This window comes from Tursiops truncatus, chromosome 1, assembly GCF_011762595.2.
Source record: "Tursiops truncatus isolate mTurTru1 chromosome 1, mTurTru1.mat.Y, whole genome shotgun sequence".
NCBI classification, from domain to species: domain Eukaryota; kingdom Metazoa; phylum Chordata; class Mammalia; order Artiodactyla; family Delphinidae; genus Tursiops; species Tursiops truncatus.
Genome location: NC_047034.1, coordinates 75,968,675 through 75,984,772, shown reverse-complemented (window position 1 = coordinate 75,984,772; position 16,098 = coordinate 75,968,675). Strand labels below are relative to the sequence as shown.

At 50.9% G+C, this 16,098-nt stretch overlaps 2 protein-coding genes across 3 annotated transcripts; one reads left to right on the top strand and one right to left on the bottom strand.

The window, feature by feature from the left end:
- The first annotated feature begins 3,591 nt into the window (after positions 1-3,591).
- Positions 3,592-10,422, top strand: CA14 (carbonic anhydrase 14). Its single transcript, XM_019919175.3, has 11 exons — positions 3,592-4,475; positions 6,445-6,465; positions 7,430-7,609; positions 8,122-8,264; positions 8,491-8,586; positions 8,782-8,848; positions 9,046-9,203; positions 9,312-9,432; positions 9,652-9,672; positions 9,798-9,882; positions 10,005-10,422. Exons 1-11 carry the CDS (start codon positions 4,421-4,423, stop codon positions 10,066-10,068), a joined length of 1,011 nt encoding a protein of 336 aa, XP_019774734.2. The 5' UTR covers positions 3,592-4,420; the 3' UTR covers positions 10,069-10,422.
- A 372-nt stretch (positions 10,423-10,794) lies between these two features.
- APH1A (aph-1 homolog A, gamma-secretase subunit) lies at positions 10,795-14,401 on the bottom strand. Of its 2 annotated transcripts, XM_033860188.2 has the most exons (7): positions 14,086-14,397; positions 13,358-13,528; positions 13,118-13,191; positions 12,759-12,881; positions 12,478-12,605; positions 11,934-12,057; positions 10,795-11,595 (listed from the first exon to the last, which is right to left on the bottom strand). In XM_033860188.2, exons 1-7 carry the CDS (start codon positions 14,196-14,198, stop codon positions 11,531-11,533), a joined length of 798 nt encoding a protein of 265 aa, XP_033716079.2. In that variant the 5' UTR covers positions 14,199-14,397; the 3' UTR covers positions 10,795-11,530. The 2 variants fall into 2 exon arrangements, with proteins under 2 accessions (XP_033716079.2, XP_073664313.1); XM_073808212.1 differs by lacking the exon at positions 12,478-12,605 and having other exon boundaries at positions 14,086-14,401.
- Between the last annotated feature and the right edge of the window lie 1,697 nt (positions 14,402-16,098).

Below are 16,098 nucleotides of genomic sequence, written 5' to 3'. Positions count from 1 at the left end.
GCTTTCACTTTCAGGGATTCAAGAATCCCTCTTGAATTCTTTCCTGAGTGAAGCCAAGGACCCTCACTTGGCAGCCTGTCCCAGGAACTTGCCCAAGACCTGGGACATGACCATCCTCTTGTGTCCCATTTTCCTCCAACCTCTTTACAAAGCGTTATTAATAAATCTACTTTTTACCTATCAAAAAATGCAAATCTCTGGACATACTCCAAACCTACAGAATCAGAAACCTTGGGTCAGAGGCCCAGAAATCCGAATTTTAACAGGCTTTCCAGGTGATTCTGATGTACAATGACGTTTGAAAACCAAAAAGAGAAAGTTCAATGGCGCCTATGTCCTTTTTCTGGTTTAGCTTAGCAGCTCTATGACTAGCCATGGGAAAATCCATAAATCCTTCAAAACTCAGTCTTTATAGGGTATAACAAGAGAGTTGAAATGATGCCTGAGGACCCTCCTGGCCTAAAATTCTCGGAAAAGGCAGAAAGAAAGTAAATAAATATTCCAGTGACTAGACTCATTCATTCAATCAGCAAATATTTATGTACCAGGCAGTGTTCTGAGCATGGAATCAATGCATGACACAAAGTTACTCCTTTTTAATTAAAGTTGCAACATTTCAGACCACAAACTTTGACCTGTCTTCTGTCTACAAGATTCTCATACTGCATCTGTCATGCGATGTGAACTGGAAAACCGAGAAAATGATCCAGAGTTCTGACCAGCCCCTCCCCCAAATTACTTTGACTTTAATTCTTGAAAGCTTTTGTGTTTGCTTAAGGGCCTTCAGTACCAGTGTGTTAGAAGACAAGCGTGTGATAATAAATGCGATTATCAAAATAGACTATCTCTATGTTACTATGTTACTCTATGTTACTACTCTGTGTTACTATGTTACTCACGGCGCAAAGTTGCTTGCCCTTTTAGGAAACTGAATCCATCTAATTCTGTCTCCTCATCGATTCTCTCTTCTAGGCAATTAGTCACCACCTGTACTGTTTGAGCAAATTTCTGTGTTGACCATTCCTCTTTCCTTTTGATCTGCCTCCCTCCCTCGCTGAACTCTCATATTCCCCACCACACAAACTCAGAGCACTTAGTGGGTTATTGCAAGGTGTTTTAGACTATTTACCGTATTTAGTAAGTTTAAATATCCTTTTAAGAAAGGACCCTTTAAGGGACTTCCCTGGTGGAGCAGTGGTTAAGAATCAGCCTGCCAATGCAGGGAACATGGGTTCGAGCCCTGGTCCGGCATCCCACATACCGCGGGGCAACTAAGCCCGTGCACCACAATTACTGAGCCTGCGCTCTAGAGCCCGTGAGCCACAACTACTGAAGCCCTCAAGACACAACAACTGAGGCTGCGTGCCACAACTACTAAAGCCCACGCGCCTAGAGCCCGTGCTCTGCAACAAGCCACCGCAATGAGAAGCCCATGCACCGTAACGAAGAGTAGCCCACGCTCGCCGCAGCTAGAGAAAGACCCAACGCAGCCAAAAATAAATAAATAAATAAATTTATTAAAAAGAAAAAAAAGGACCTCTTAAGAAAAAAACAAACCCTTGGGACTTACGTTGTGGTCCAGTGCTTAAAACTCCACGCTCCCAATGCAGAGGGGCCAAGCTCGATCCCTGGTCAGGGAACTAGATCTCACATGCATGCCACAACAAAGATCCTACGTGCCGCGACTAAGACCCGGCACAGCCGAGTAAATAAATAAATAAAACAAGGCAAGAAAAAACAAACCCAAAAGTCACCACACTTGGATACCTTTGACTCTCTGACTGGTTCATATTTCACTGCATTTGGAAGGACAGGAGATGGCGCCAGAAGGCAGCAGAACTTGGTTTTATCAGGGTTTCAGCCAACCCCAGAGTGAGCAAAGGGCTAGAGGGAGAAGTAGGAATTAAAACAAAGGCGTCAGAGTTTGAGTAGCAACTGTGGGGGCGTTTTTTTATTTTAACATGTAGGGGTCCTCCTGACACTACTCCAAATCAGCCTGGTGACAACAGGAATATCCACAGCAAAGCCAAAGGTAAAAATAAAGGTAACTCCAATAAAAATTTTAAAAAATAAATAAATAAAGGCAAGTGCCTGGAGTTTGCCTCCTTTCCCCTTCTCTCCTAGATACCAGGGCCTTCGTCCTTTTGGGAAGCATGAGGGCCTGGAGGGACTGCTCACTCAGAAGTGGGAAGATGCTGATTTGGGGCTAAGACATCTTTGTGAAACATTATTCAGTTGTGTAGGCAAAATGCCAAAGCCCACCAGTAGTGAAACACTTCCCAGAAGGAATCACACACAAAACATTTTGAATTGAAACTTTAAAAATTAAAAAATTCATAGACAACCAGGAGGTGGCGCCTGGTAAGACACGTTACCTACCTTGGGAGGCTGCATCACAGCCCCAGACACTCCAGGGGAACTCTGTCCTGGCAGAGGTCATTCTGTCCGGGCCTCTTCTTTCCTACCTTGCAAAAGATGTCTCTGCTTTCTTTCTTTTTTCTGTTCCTCTGTGTTAACTGTCCTGATTCCCAGGAAGTATAATTTACACTTTAAGCCTTTTCTTCTTCTTAGATGGGATGAGTGGGGCTTTGGGGGAATATTGAAACATAAAACTTATCTGTAAGGGAAAAGTAATTCGGAGGGTGATGAAAGAATTAAAAAGGAAATGACATCTGCAAAATGGCTTTGCTTTGCAGATCAACCACAGTGGACAGAAAAGCATGGTAGGCTCCTGCCTCTGCAGGGGCTGATGATCTAGCAGATGCATTATTCTGTTCACTTGGCTTTTATCCTGCACCCTTATTTAGCTTCCGCTCCCTTTGTTTTGGCTATTTATTGCTACTTGGCAGAAGCAAGGAGGGCAGAAGGAGCTCAAACGGGTGCATCTTTCTGGCTGTGACTCCGGTGAAGGGTATCAGGAAAAAGAGATTTCAAAGTCTGGCCTGAAGTTATCTTTGGGTTTCACATTCTGTAGTGAGGGATTTAGGATGTACATTCCAATCGGGATTTCCAGTCCCGTGGGGGAACAAACACCAGCCCACATTCCTGAGACTCGGCAGCCTCTATGCTCCACTTGCCCAGTTCTCTGGTGGCAGGTTTCACTCAGTCCCAAAAGTCCTGCCTCAGCCCTTTGTTGGGCAGGAGGGAAGACCCTGGGCCCCTCTTCCACTCCAACAGGATCACATGGTCTCTCTCTGCTCCCTCCCCTCTCTTGCCCTGGAGTCCGCCTTTTTTCTGATGGTGGTAGTGATTGTTTCTAAGGTCACCCCGTCTCTCCTCCTGCCCTGGCCACCGTGCCAGGGGTCAGTGTCCTCTTTGGTGACAAAAGCCGCCCTAGATCTGGGCTCCCTGGGGAGGGAGATGGCTGGGCCTCACAGTTGGAGCCGCTGTCTCTCCAGGGTGTTGCTGCAGCCCCGCCCCCCGCTGGGCACACAAATGGGCTTTATTCAGCAAACAAAACCACCCCCCTCCCAGGCCACACAGGCACGTGGACCCAGCCTCACCGTGGGAAGCCGGTGGTGACAGGCGCAGGAGAAGGAGATCGCTCCAAACGAATTCCCTTTGCCTCACTTCTCTTCCTTATTTTCCACACCCCACGTTCTGGTCCTTGACTTCCTCCCCTCCACCCGCACCCTGAGTCTCCCAGCTCCTTCTCGTTTACCTCTCTCCTAACTCTGCACTCTTCCTATTCCAGGGCACTCACATTCTGCAGGGCGTGGGGAACGGGTCCTCCCACCATCTGCCCTACACCATCCAGGGAGTTGCTCCTCAGAGGAGAAGCCAGATGGGGAATAAGAACCCCTGAGGGAGCTGGATGGGACCCCAGAGGATCGGACCCCCAAACCCTCCGTTCCTGCCCCCGCCCATTCCAGGGGACACCCTTCTCAACAGTGTCTGTGTGAATAGCAGAGGAAGGAAGAGCTCACCCCAGCTGCGCTCCTGAGCCAGGGCCAGGTCCCCTGCGAAACCCGCTGTGCTGCGCTCTGAGCAAGGCCATCCTGCATGCTTAATCGGCTATTTAAGGAGCTGTTCGCCAACAACCCAGACAGTCCCCACTCCCCACGTACACCCGTCCAGAGCCACCTTAAAAGCGGGAGGCAATTGTGAAGTAGCTGGCCAGCAAGTGGAGTGAAGACTGCAGCGGGAGATAAAAAAGAGAGGGCAGAAAGAGAGGCAGAGAGAGATTTATCCTGGGAACCCGGAAACTCACGGTACCCCACTGAAAACCAAATCCCCTGGAAGCCCGCAGAGGCACAAAGAAAGCAAGAGAAAAAGATAAATACACTCAACTCCAGGAAACTTCTCTTCTCTCTCCCCCACCCCTCCGCCTCTCTCTCTCCCCTCCTCTCTTCCCCCCTCTCCCTGCCCTAGTCCTCTAGTCCCCAAACTCCCAGTACCTTGTGTTTCTTCCAGGGATACCATGTTGTTCTTCATGCTCCTGCTAGAGGTGATTTGGACCCTGGCTGCCAACGGGGGTAGGTACATCTGGATGTCTGTGTGTATGTCTGTGTGTGCTGATGTACACATGTTGCCATGCATGCTTAATGGAGGAGGAGGAGTGTAAGAGGAAGCCTAGGGCTGGAATAATAGGCTCAGGGATGCAGGGGAAAAGACAGGACTGGGGAGGAGACCACTTTCCTTCTTTTCCCTTTGCCATTCCAGCCTTGCTGTTCGTGGGGATGGGGGCAAACTAGCCTGGGTCAGGATGTGTACACACACTGCGGGAGTCACTTTGCAGGCTGCAAATTCTCTCCGGAGCTCCTTCCCCCACTGCCCTGGTCCCAGGCAACCCTCCGGTCTTCTTTATCTACAAACTCATCCAATTAGGGAGACAAAGAGGCCTGGAGTGAAAGGATAGAGGACTGATGGGGTGGGGGGAATACTCCTGCCTCCTGCCAAACTCACACCCTGATCCCTGACTATGAACCTCATGGCCAAAGTCCCCTCTCGGTTCTATCGGGCGACTAATTTCCCGGTTTTTCCTGAAAGCTGTAGCAATAACAGTCAACACTCTTGGGCCCTTTACAATTTACACAGGACTTTCAGGAACTCCCAGGAGAGGAGGATGGACTCTTGAGGGGGAACAGGCCGAGGTGCTCCAGGAATGTCCCCAGAACCCCTAGCCCTCATTTTTGTGATCCCTGTGCCTAGCACATAGCAGGTGTGTAATTAAAATTTGTTGGAAGAACAGGATGAGGGGGGTATCTAGAGGGCAGAAGGGGAACACAAAGAAGATGATGGTGAGGGGCACCCAGCCGAGGAGAGTTGTAAATTGCACCTGAGGAGAAAGGAACCAATTGGGGAAAAGGAGGAAGAGATGTAAAACTACTGTGCTGAGGATTTGGTGGGAGGGGAAGGGCAAGGCTCTCAGCCTGCCCAGAACCAGGGAATTCGAGTTGTTGAAGTGTCCCACTGAGCTGGTGAGTGAGAGGCTGCCTCCAGCCCTCCCTTGCGCTGCTTTTCAGAATTGTCTGAACGAAGGGATGGGCCAGGAGAAGAGCCCAACGATGAGATCAAGGATATCTTAGAAGTCTGAGGGGTTTGTTTAAGGGAATAAGAGAGAGAGAGAGAGAGACAGGGAGGAAGTTAGAATTTTTCTCCAAAGTTTCTAGCAGTTTGAATAATGCAGAGACAACCCACAGGAAGGCCTCCCTTTCCCCTTGAAGCAGTTTGGCCCTGGGTGAGAGCTGGACCAGCAGGCCCCCGACCTTTTAGCTGGAGACAGGACTGCACGAGAGCCTGGCATGTGACCCAGCTGGCAGTGCCCTTTTCCACACACAACGCTTCACTTTCATCCTGTTTCTGCCAGCCTGGCGGCCTGTGCCCACCCACTACCCTCAACGTGGAGCGGACCCTGCCCGATTCCCACCTTCCCCAGCCATCTGGGAATCTAGGGAGCAGAGGTTCCTGGTGATGGGGAAAGTTTCCTTTAGAGTTCCTGGGACCAGAGGAGGAACTTAAATGTTAATTCACAGCTCAGTGCCTTCTTTTGTGCAATGCTTCCAAGCAAAGGAATAATGGCCCTCTCCCCTCAGCAGCACTGCCCGCCCACGCTGAACTCCTTGCCCCTCTCTTTGTTCCAGTCCCTATCTTCCAAACCCTACACCGTCACCTCAGCCCCATCTTCTAAGAGTTAGATTGGCTTGGCAGAGGCTGTAGAAAAGTGAGGGTTGGGTATTTTGCACATTTGGATCCAGGTTAATTTTAGTCTCCTGGCTTTATCTCTTTTCATTTCTCCTCCCCCTTTACTCAGCGAGCACAAGCACAGCCTGGTTGGTGATTTTAAATAGGGCCCCCCCCACCCTCGACCTTTCCACCGAGGTGTCCAGTTTCAGGGCTTCCTTTGGGAAGTGGTAGAGCAGAGGGAGGAGAAAGGGGGGCGGGGTGGAGGAGGGCCCTGCCCCAGGCTGCGCTGGCTGTAACTCAAATTATTCTGCCTTGCAGGTCAACACTGGACATATGACGGTGAGAGCAGAACCCAAGGCCTACCGACACCCCTTTCCCACTGGGACCTCTTCACCTGGCGGGAAGACTTAGCCACGTGGGTTGGGAGGTTTCCTCCAGCTTCTCACCCTAGCTCCTTCCTTCCCCGACTCCCCATGCCCCAGCTTTCACATATATGATTCCTAGACGCTGTTCTAACAATCAAATCCCACACACCCTGATTCAGCAGAAAAGCCAGTTATGTCCTCAGTCAATCTGCGCGGGAATGAGGGAGCTGGAGTGGAAAGGGAACTGGGTGGGGAAAGGCGCCATAAGCTTAGCTGCCAATTCTCCTCCTGGCTCGCTTTCTATCCTGATGGATCCTACCCCCACCTGAATCTGGAATTGGGACAGAGCTTGAGGTCAGGGGTGAGGAAGAGGTCGGCAGGACAGTTTGTGACCCTGGCAGAGGTGGAACCCGATTCCTTTGCGTTTCTGATTAATAACTTAAACCGAATTCCAGAGTCAATGCAAGGTCCAGTGCGAAAGCAAGAAGTGAATGATGGAAAGTCAGCAGATCTGAATCTTAAGGCCACCTGATAGGGGGGCCCCAAGGAGACCCTACCTCTCTAGGACCATTTCATTTCCCCAGTTTTCCTGCTCCTACTCAAATCCCACCTTTCTGGGTATGCGGGCTTTCTATCCATCCCCTCTTCCTCTCATTTAGCTTTCTTGTCTTCCAACAAGAAGACAAGTAAGTAAAAGCAACTGCTCCCCGTTCATCAGGAGAGCTGGGGAATCATCACTGCCTCTGCGTAGGTGAAGGGACTGCAGCAGCAAGTCCAGGAGGGGCTCCTTGCTCACCCAGCCCCGCACACCTGGGGGCTTCATCTGGGGTGGAGAGAAGTGCATTTCTGCCTCCACACGGGTAAAGCTGGGTGAAGGGTTGCTGAAGGGTGGTTAGGGGCTGGAGGACAGGACAGATGTCTGTGGTAACCCCCACCAGGTCCACATGGTCAAGACCACTGGCCAGCCTCTTACCCTGAGTGTGGAAGCAACGCCCAGTCCCCCATCAACATTCAGACAGGCAGTGTGACTTTTGACCCTGAGTTGCTACCTCTGCAGCCCCATGGATATGAAGAGCCTGGCACCGAGCCTTTGGACCTGCACAATAATGGCCACACAGGTAAAAAGACCAGGCCTCCAAGGAGATATAAGCTCCAGTTCCAATCTTAGGAGTCAGAAGTGAAGAAGCATTCTCCTAACTTCTAAATTCTCAGAAGGTTTCATCTGTAAATTTGGAGACATGAGAATGGGGATCAGGCTCCTGTAGCCAAAGGTGGGAACTGAATGTGTAAGATCAAGCTTTATGGGTGGGTTAGCATCATAGCATTGACTAGATCTTTACGAGAAAAGCAGTGGCTAGGACTTCCAGCCAGTGGTCCAGTGGTTAAAACGCCAAGCTCCCACTGCAAGGGGGCACGGGTTTGATCCCTGGTCGGGGAACTAAGATCCCACATGCCGCACGCAGGGCGCGGCCAAAAAGAAAAAAGAAAAGCAGTGGCCTATGGGAAGAAGTGGGTGATGTGCAGGGAGACGGAAAAGGCTGGCCAAATCTCCCCAAAGTGGTGGCAACCCAGGGGTGGGAACGTATCCACATTCGTCCACCAACCCTAACTCGCTCTCTCTCCCTCACAGTGCAACTCTCTCTGCCCCCAACCCTGTATCTGGAAGGACTTCCCCGAAAATACGTAGCTGCCCAGCTCCACCTGCACTGGGGTCAGAAAGGATCCCTGGGGGGGTCAGAGCACCAGATCAATGGCGAAGCCACAGCTGCAGAGGTACCAGGGAGCAAAGCCTGGATTAGGACACAGTGGTAGGCACTGTCGGTGCCAGGGGCAAGGAAGGATCTGGAAACTGGGGAAAGTCATACTTGGGGGAAAAGGGCAAGCTTTGTGGGACAGATTTAGGGCGTGCTAGAGGTGGTGGTGGTGGCTAGGATAAAAGCTTTTGGGAGGGGGTGGTGGAGAAACATTAAATGATTCAATTCCCTCTCCCCTCCCTCAGCTCCACATCGTACATTATGATTCTGATTCCTACGAAAGCTTAAGTGAGGCTGCTCAGAGGCCTCAGGGCCTGGCTGTCTTGGGCATCCTCATTGAGGTCAGTGGCCCCCAATCCCTCCTTGGTCTCTCTCCACTTCCTCTGCATCCCTCAGTCCTATTTTGCCCATGTGTGCTGCTGGTCGCCCTCCCAAGACAAGTCAGCAACCCATTCTGACTATTTATCCTATACACAAGTGTCTTACTCCAAACATGGACTCATCCCGAACTCTCTCACCCTTTCCTCCCCATACAGGTGGGTGAGACTAAGAATCCAGCTTATGAACACATTCTGAGTCACTTGCATGAAATCAGGCATAAAGGTGAGCCCTAAAAAGCTATCTTAAGACAAAGTAACATTAATTAGGCTTCAGGGAAATTTCTCAAAAAGGCCTGAGAGGCCTGGAACGAGGCAGTGAGTTGGGGCCGGAGGTAGGTAGGGTGTTCGCTTCTAGGAGCCCTGTCTAGGTAAGCGAGGGTGCAGTGAGAGGGAGATGAGTCCTAGTCTGTTCTTGCCCAGATCAGAAGACCTCAGTGCCTCCCTTCAACCTGAGAGAGTTGTTCCCCCCACTGCTGGCGCAGTACTTCCGTTACAATGGCTCGCTCACCACACCGCCCTGCTACCAGAGTGTGCTCTGGACGGTCTTCAGTCGAAGGGCCCAGATTTCAATAGGACAGGTGAGTGGTGGAGAGGTGAGACAGCAGACATAGCTGTAACCTCAAACCCTTTCCCACTCCCGAGAGCGAGTGCCACTTGTCCCTTAATCCCACTCTTCTACTTCTCAGCTGGAAAAGCTTCAAGAGACACTGTTCTCCACGGAAGAGGAGCCCTCTAAGCTCCTGGTACAGAACTACCGAGCCCCCCAGCCTCTCAATCAGCGAACGGTCTTTGCTTCTTTCATCCAAGGTAACTGTACAGGGTTCAGAAAAGGAGACGGGAAACTGGGGGACTCAATGGCAGGAACTAGGGAACCCCTGGGAAGGAAAAGAAGGCTAACAGGGGAAGGGATTTCCAGGACTTGCTTGGACTGGGAACCATGCCCCAACCCCGAGTACTGGCACAGTGTGCTACTCCCAACTGGGGTGGGGATCTAGTCTCACTGACCCAAGTTTTCTTCCCTTACAGTGGGATCCTTGTATACCACAGGTAAGACAGGCCTACCCATGTATCGAGGGGTGGAGTGCAGGGTAGGGTTCTCCTCAGTGAGTTAGGGAAAAGCTCAATATCTATGTTAGTCTTAGGCTGACACCTTCCACCTTTATCTCTCCCAGGTGAAATGCTGAGTCTGGGAGTGGGAATCCTGGTTGGCTGTCTCTGCCTTCTGCTGGCTGTTTATTTCATTGCTAGAAAGATTCGGTGAGTTCCTATTCTCCATTCCTCCAGTCTTTTCTTTGGCGTTGAAAAGCATTCGCCTACTCCACCTCGAATCTGTTTCGCCTAGGACATTAGCCATTTCCACGAACCATTCTCCCTTTCAGGAAGAAGAGACTGGGAAACCGGAAAAGTGTGGTCTTCACCTCAGCACGAGCCACCGAGGCATAGACTCCTTCCCGGTCACCACAGATGGCTTCCCCTCGCCTATCAGGGAGCTTCTAAAGTGGGGTGCAGGGACTGGCCAGAAAATACTGTAGGAGTAGGCTGACATCCCTCCTTCCTCCAGACAGCCCCTACACAGAGGTATGGACAGGCTCTCATTCAAGGAAGAACAGAACCTTCAGCCTCTCAAAACACGTAGATAAGGACAGCCCTATGTTGACAATGCAGAGGGTGAACTGTGTTTAGTTGTAGGGGAAGCTGGGGATGTGCCCCAAAGTCCCCCACCCCCTCATCTCTGTATCCCTGTCCCGAGATATAGTACAAGATCTCCCCTTAGGAAAAAGGGTTGCTGCTGCTATGTTTTTTTCCCTCAATATATTAGGAAATTAAATTTGCCGACCCCGCCTCTGGCCTTACTTTGGGGGCTCTTGAGAATGGGAGAATTCCTTAATGCCTCAGATGGCAGAGGTGGGCAAAGGGTATGGAAAAGGACGAATGGGTGAGTAACTCCTTTTACCCCAATCCTGGAGAAGGGGAGAGCCACTGCTGGAAAATGCTTAACCCAGAGCTTCTGACATGTTAGACCCCCAGCCCAGATTTCTGCCCTTGTATCGAAGCTATGCTTGGAGGGAACGAGAGGTTGCCAGGTTAGGAGGGAGGTTGGAAAAGAGACATGAGAGGGCAGAAACCTCAATCAACATGTTATCCCCTCCTTTTAAAGCCAAGTTCCCCCACAATTATAAAGTCCTTTTTATTGGTCAAAATCACAATCACCTTGATTAAAAGGATGGGATACGCCATCCTCAGCAGAAAATGATACAGTTTATAGAAAACCTCCCCGCCCCCCCCACATCCCCCAATTAAAAACTAGAAAAAAATCTGCCCTCCTTCCCTGCGATGTCACGGTAGGCTGACTCCCCCAGTGGCACTGCAGCTCTGGAGTGGGCCAGCTCCCCGCAGCACCCTCCAGTTCACCTTGGGGAGAGGAGGGATGCTGGTGGTCAAGGAGGTTGAAACATTAGTTCCAGTAATACCAGTTCCCAAACATGCACTTCCTTCCTTTCCCCCAAAGCCTGGGACCAAGGGGAAAGCTGGATAGATATAAGCCCAGCCATAAGGAGCAATTTGAGGAGGGAAAATATAGTCCAAGGAGGTTAGGAGAATTAACACATACTTCCTCCCTCCTCCCGCTTCAAAAGAAAAAGGCAATTTGGGGGTCTTTATCACACCAGAAATGGTTCCCCTCAGACCTGAGAAAAAGACTTAAGATATCCAGTCTGGGGAGGGGGTACTGGGAAACTCAGAGCTCATCTACCCTTGAACCTCCAATTGACTTCATCTCCACAGCAATGGCTAAACTAGGTCCCTTTTCTTGGCAACCTGCACTGTCCAGAACAGGAGATGGAGAAATACAGGGCGAGGAGATCAGGAGGGCACCCCAGGCCCAGGGGTCCCCCCCAAGGTTCCCTCAGTCCTCGGGTGGGATGCGCAGGGCAGAATACACCATCACCCGACTGTCCTCCTGCCGTCGGCCTGCAGAGGGGAATGGGGGTGAGTCTCGGGCAGGGTGAGAGCAGAGCACTGACACATGGGGAGTCCTGGACAACAAGGGGGGGGGTCCCCAGATGGTGGGGATAAGTGCAGATTCAAACCCACCAGTCACTGACTGGCTGAACCCAGACTGCTCCTGGTAAAGCCTAGAGACTAAAGGTCATGAGTGGACAAAGCAAAACCCTGAAGGTGGTGGAATAGACCGACGAGGAGACAGAGAATGGTGGGCAATGGACCCGGGCTAGGGCTGGGCTCAGTCACGGGCAGTGGGCAGGCAGGTGGGATCTGTCAGGCGATCAGTCCAGGTAGTCAGTCCTTACACGAGAGACTGCGCTGGATACTTCGGAAGGACCCTCCAGCTGTGATGAAGGCCCAGAGGCCCATGGAAACAGTGACTGCATAGATGGGCAGCAGGCTGGCCTCGTACCAGGGGTTCAGGAATGTCTGGGGATGGGGGAAAGAGTAGAAAAGAGGTTAGATTCTTCCTCTAATCCCCATATTCTCTTTGTGCCTTTGACCCAAATCTCCCCCAGGTATCTCACTCGAATCTCCCAGTCCTTCAGAACACCGATATCATCACAGTTAAGGGCATTTGTGATTTTTCAGCCCCCTCAGAGGTTTCTGCCACTCCTGCTCACCTCAGGCCATCTGCATTAGTTTGACTAATCCATTCAAACTCCTCCCTAGAGCATCCCCGAGCAGGTTATACAATTGATGCTGAGGTGAGAGACGTCTAAAGACTCACCTTTCTGCCTCCTCCCAAGGTAAGTTTTTAAATGTTAAGAAGTGAGAATATATTTCCCCTCCATCCCACTCACCATTAAGTTCTTTTCTCTCTAACTCAGGCCCCTGTCCCCAACTCACCAGTCCCGATGTCAGTAGGTGACTCCCAACCACCAGGCCCAAAGCCCAGTACCGTCTCCTCTCACAGGCATCAAAGAACACAACTCCCCAAAAGGTATGGAGCAGGATAATGGCTGCTGTCAGAAAGGCTGCAGGGAGGGAGATGGGGATGAGATACATCCCTCATCTTCTCCCAGCCTCCTGAGATGTTGAGCCAAAGAAGTCTCCCAGGGAAGGCCAATAAATCAAATCAGGGTCAGGGATGAATGGGGCATGGAGGCAAGAAAGAAAGTGGACCTTACCTGAAGTCAAGAAGTAATAGGGTGAGTCTCCATGGATCCCAACCACACCTGGCCCAAGTGCATCGGCCAAAATATTGATAACAGAGAAGACACCACTGATGATACCGAAGGAAAGACCAGAAACTGGGGGGGAGGGAGGGCTTCATCAATGTCAAAGATCACTATAGCCTTATTACCAGTGATCCCTCCCCATTCCCAGTCACAGTTCCCCCACACCTACTCTCCCTCCAGACCACCTCTCCTTGGAAGTCAGGTATGAAGAAAAACGAGAAGCCGCTTAGGACATGTGGATGTTTAGAGACTTCCCTGGGAGAGAGGAGTGTCCAACTCCCTCCTCCAGTCCCTCTCCCTTGGCTCACCATAGGCCATCTGGCGGATGGAGATGGGTGATCTTCCGTCCTCACTCAGCGATGCTAACCCCTCATCTGCCTTCCTGGGGTGGGGTGGGTGGGATAGGGGAAACATGAGGGAGGGCAGGAATCGCCTTCCCCTCTAATATCTTCCCTTAGTACCTCCTCGTTCAAACCACCACCCAGGGCTGCCCCACTTATAGTTCAGTCTTCTGCCCTTCTCCCCTCCAGACCACCCCAGCTCCTTACTTAAGCAGCTTGTAGTAGGCAAAGCGGAACACCTCCTGTAGAAGGACAGAGACTGCAGCACCAAAAATCAGAAGGCCATACTGGAGTCGGGCATCCGACCGGTCGGTCACATGGACCAAGATGAACCAGACCACAGAGGCCAAGAGCAGGGAGACCAGCCAGAAAAATGCCCTGAGGAAAGACAAAGGCAATCAGACAAGCAAGGGTAGGGGGCAACCAGGGAAATCAAAGAGGGGAACCAACCAAGGCTGCAGCATAAAAAGTGGAAGTTAGACTTCCGGATTGTCCAGGGAGACAGGGAGGAGATAGGATAGGTGTCTCCACCAAGGGAGTTTGTAGGGATCTGAACGCAGGGAAAGGGTAAGAAATCTGATTAAAGAGTCTTCAGAATGATGAGAGCCAGAGTGTAGGAGGACAGGAGGGCGAGGTATCCATTCCTGGATACTCCCTTAAGGCCGGCCGAGATCAGCACAGCCCCCTTCCAAGTCTTCGCCTTGGGCCTCCTCGGACGTCGCAGGAGGAGTATAGGAGGAATCTGTGCGATCTCTGGAAGGCGGAAACCAACTGCGGGAAAGGGCGAATCACCCAGATCCCTGACTCGACCCTCTCCAATCTTCACCTCCGACTTGTCTCCCCCTCTCAGGCTCCCAGCTCGCCCCAGTTCCTCCAGCCCCTTTTGGATCTCTCTCTTCGGCGTCCTCCCGCGTCTCCCCAACCCCTTAACTCACCCCGCGACCAAGATGATGACGCGAAGCGGGTCTCCTGCCACAGTGATCAAGAAAAGCGCAAAGGCCGGGCCGAAAGCGACGAAAGTGCATCCGAAAAACACTGCGGCCCCCATGGCTGGGCAGCTGGGGGCGAGGTGGGGGCCCGGCCAAGAGAGGCGAAGGGATGAAGCACGCCAGCCAGGGAGTCCGCGTGGGGTGGCGACGCGACCCCGTGAGGGGCGCGGTGCAATGTCACCCCGGACCCCCGGGAAGGCGGGGACACCGAAACCCCAGATACAGGTCGGCGCGACTTCCTCTACGGAAGCCGAGGAGGGTACAAACCCCTGCCGCGGCCCCATGGCCACCTCCCATCTAATCCCCACCCCCCTGGAGGCCAATGGAGAACCCGCGGGGGCGGAGCTGCGGAGGCGGGGGCGTGGCTTCACGACGTGCTGGGAGTTGTAGTCCTGCCCTCCTCCTGGACCTCGGCCCTGGGAGTGGCTCCAAATGGTTAAACATGTGGGCTGGGCCCGAGCCCAGTTTCCTGGTTCGGTTCGACTTTGGTCGCTGTTCCCTTTCGGTATTTTATGGGGCAGGGTGGTAGCAATCCTACGCTTCTTGAAGAGCTGCAGAGGGGGGAAGATCCTGTTGGAACCTAAAGGACAAATACAAAGAAAGCACAGGATAGAGGGTGCAGGGAGATAGGGACGGGTATTGTTCTTACTTGAATGAGAGGAAATGAGCTAGAGCTACTGCCTAAGAGATGAAGGTTACACTTAAAAGTAGGAGCTCTTTGAACAGGCTAGTATAGGAAGCATGCAATACAGTGTATCGCTAATGAAGCCTTCATCCATAATGACAAGAGAATCAGAGGGAAGTAAAAGGAGCCTGGAGAGCAATGTTAGGAAGGTTAGAGGGGATTTTGAGTTAAAATCGGGAGTTGAAGTTGTTTGTAAAAAGCAATTCGAGCTATGGAGTTGGAAAATGACACCCCACCACCACTAGCCCACCAAGTTACTCAGTTCCTTTTATGTCATACTTCCTCCATTTATTTTCTGAAAATGAACCTCAGTAGTGTCTTTTCCTCAGGATGGGGGAAGAGAAGGCGCAGAGGATGCATATTAGAGCAAAAGAAAGTTAAAGTATGAGAAGAGAGTATTGTATCCTCATTTGGATGCAGGTGGGGTTAGTCCTTAGGGAGGATGTTTGGGAAAAAGAGTACCAGGATGGGAAAGTGAGGGAAACTGGAATATTGTTCTTGAGAGAGTAATCAAAGTACCCAAAAAATCTATAGAAATTCTTCAGAGAGAACCAGGCTTACTTTCCTTCCTGGAAATGATTTATGGCAATGCATAGATGTACAGCCACATAAGAGTTTTCCATTTTTTTCCAGGAAATTCTGGAAAGGAGCTGAAGGAATAGATTATATAGATGTACGTGAGAAGTCACCATGCAAATCCTCCCCCAATAAGGTTAAGAGGGTGGGAACATCCTGGCCAGTGCTCCAGACTCTATTGTCTTGCTTCTGAGCATAGCAATCCAGAAGAGATAGGGATAAGACAACTCTTCTCATCTCTCCTTCGAGCTGTTACCACAGCATTTGCTGACTTAAGAACGGGAATCAAACCTATCTTGTTCATTGGTAGTTCCACAGAGACTTGCATAGTGTCTGACTCATAGTAGATGTTGAATGGATGTTTATTAACTCCCTTAAAAAAAAAATACCTGCATTCTTTTCTTATTCCCTTGCCTCTGAACCCTGAATTGCCTATCAGACTAGGCCTAGCACACTGTGCCTAGCACATACATTATGTTTGATGTTTCTAAATTGAATTAAATGAAAATGGGAAATATAAAAGCAGAGAGAAGGATAAGATGAACTCCACCCCTGTAGGCTAGAATGAAGGGAACATACCAAGTGACTGAAAGTGGGAGAAGGGGTGTGGCATATACAGCAGGGAAAGAGACTACCTGCTTCCTCCTTTTTCCCATCCTGTGTGCAGAAAGTTGAGAAAGAAGTGAGGTGAGATCAGT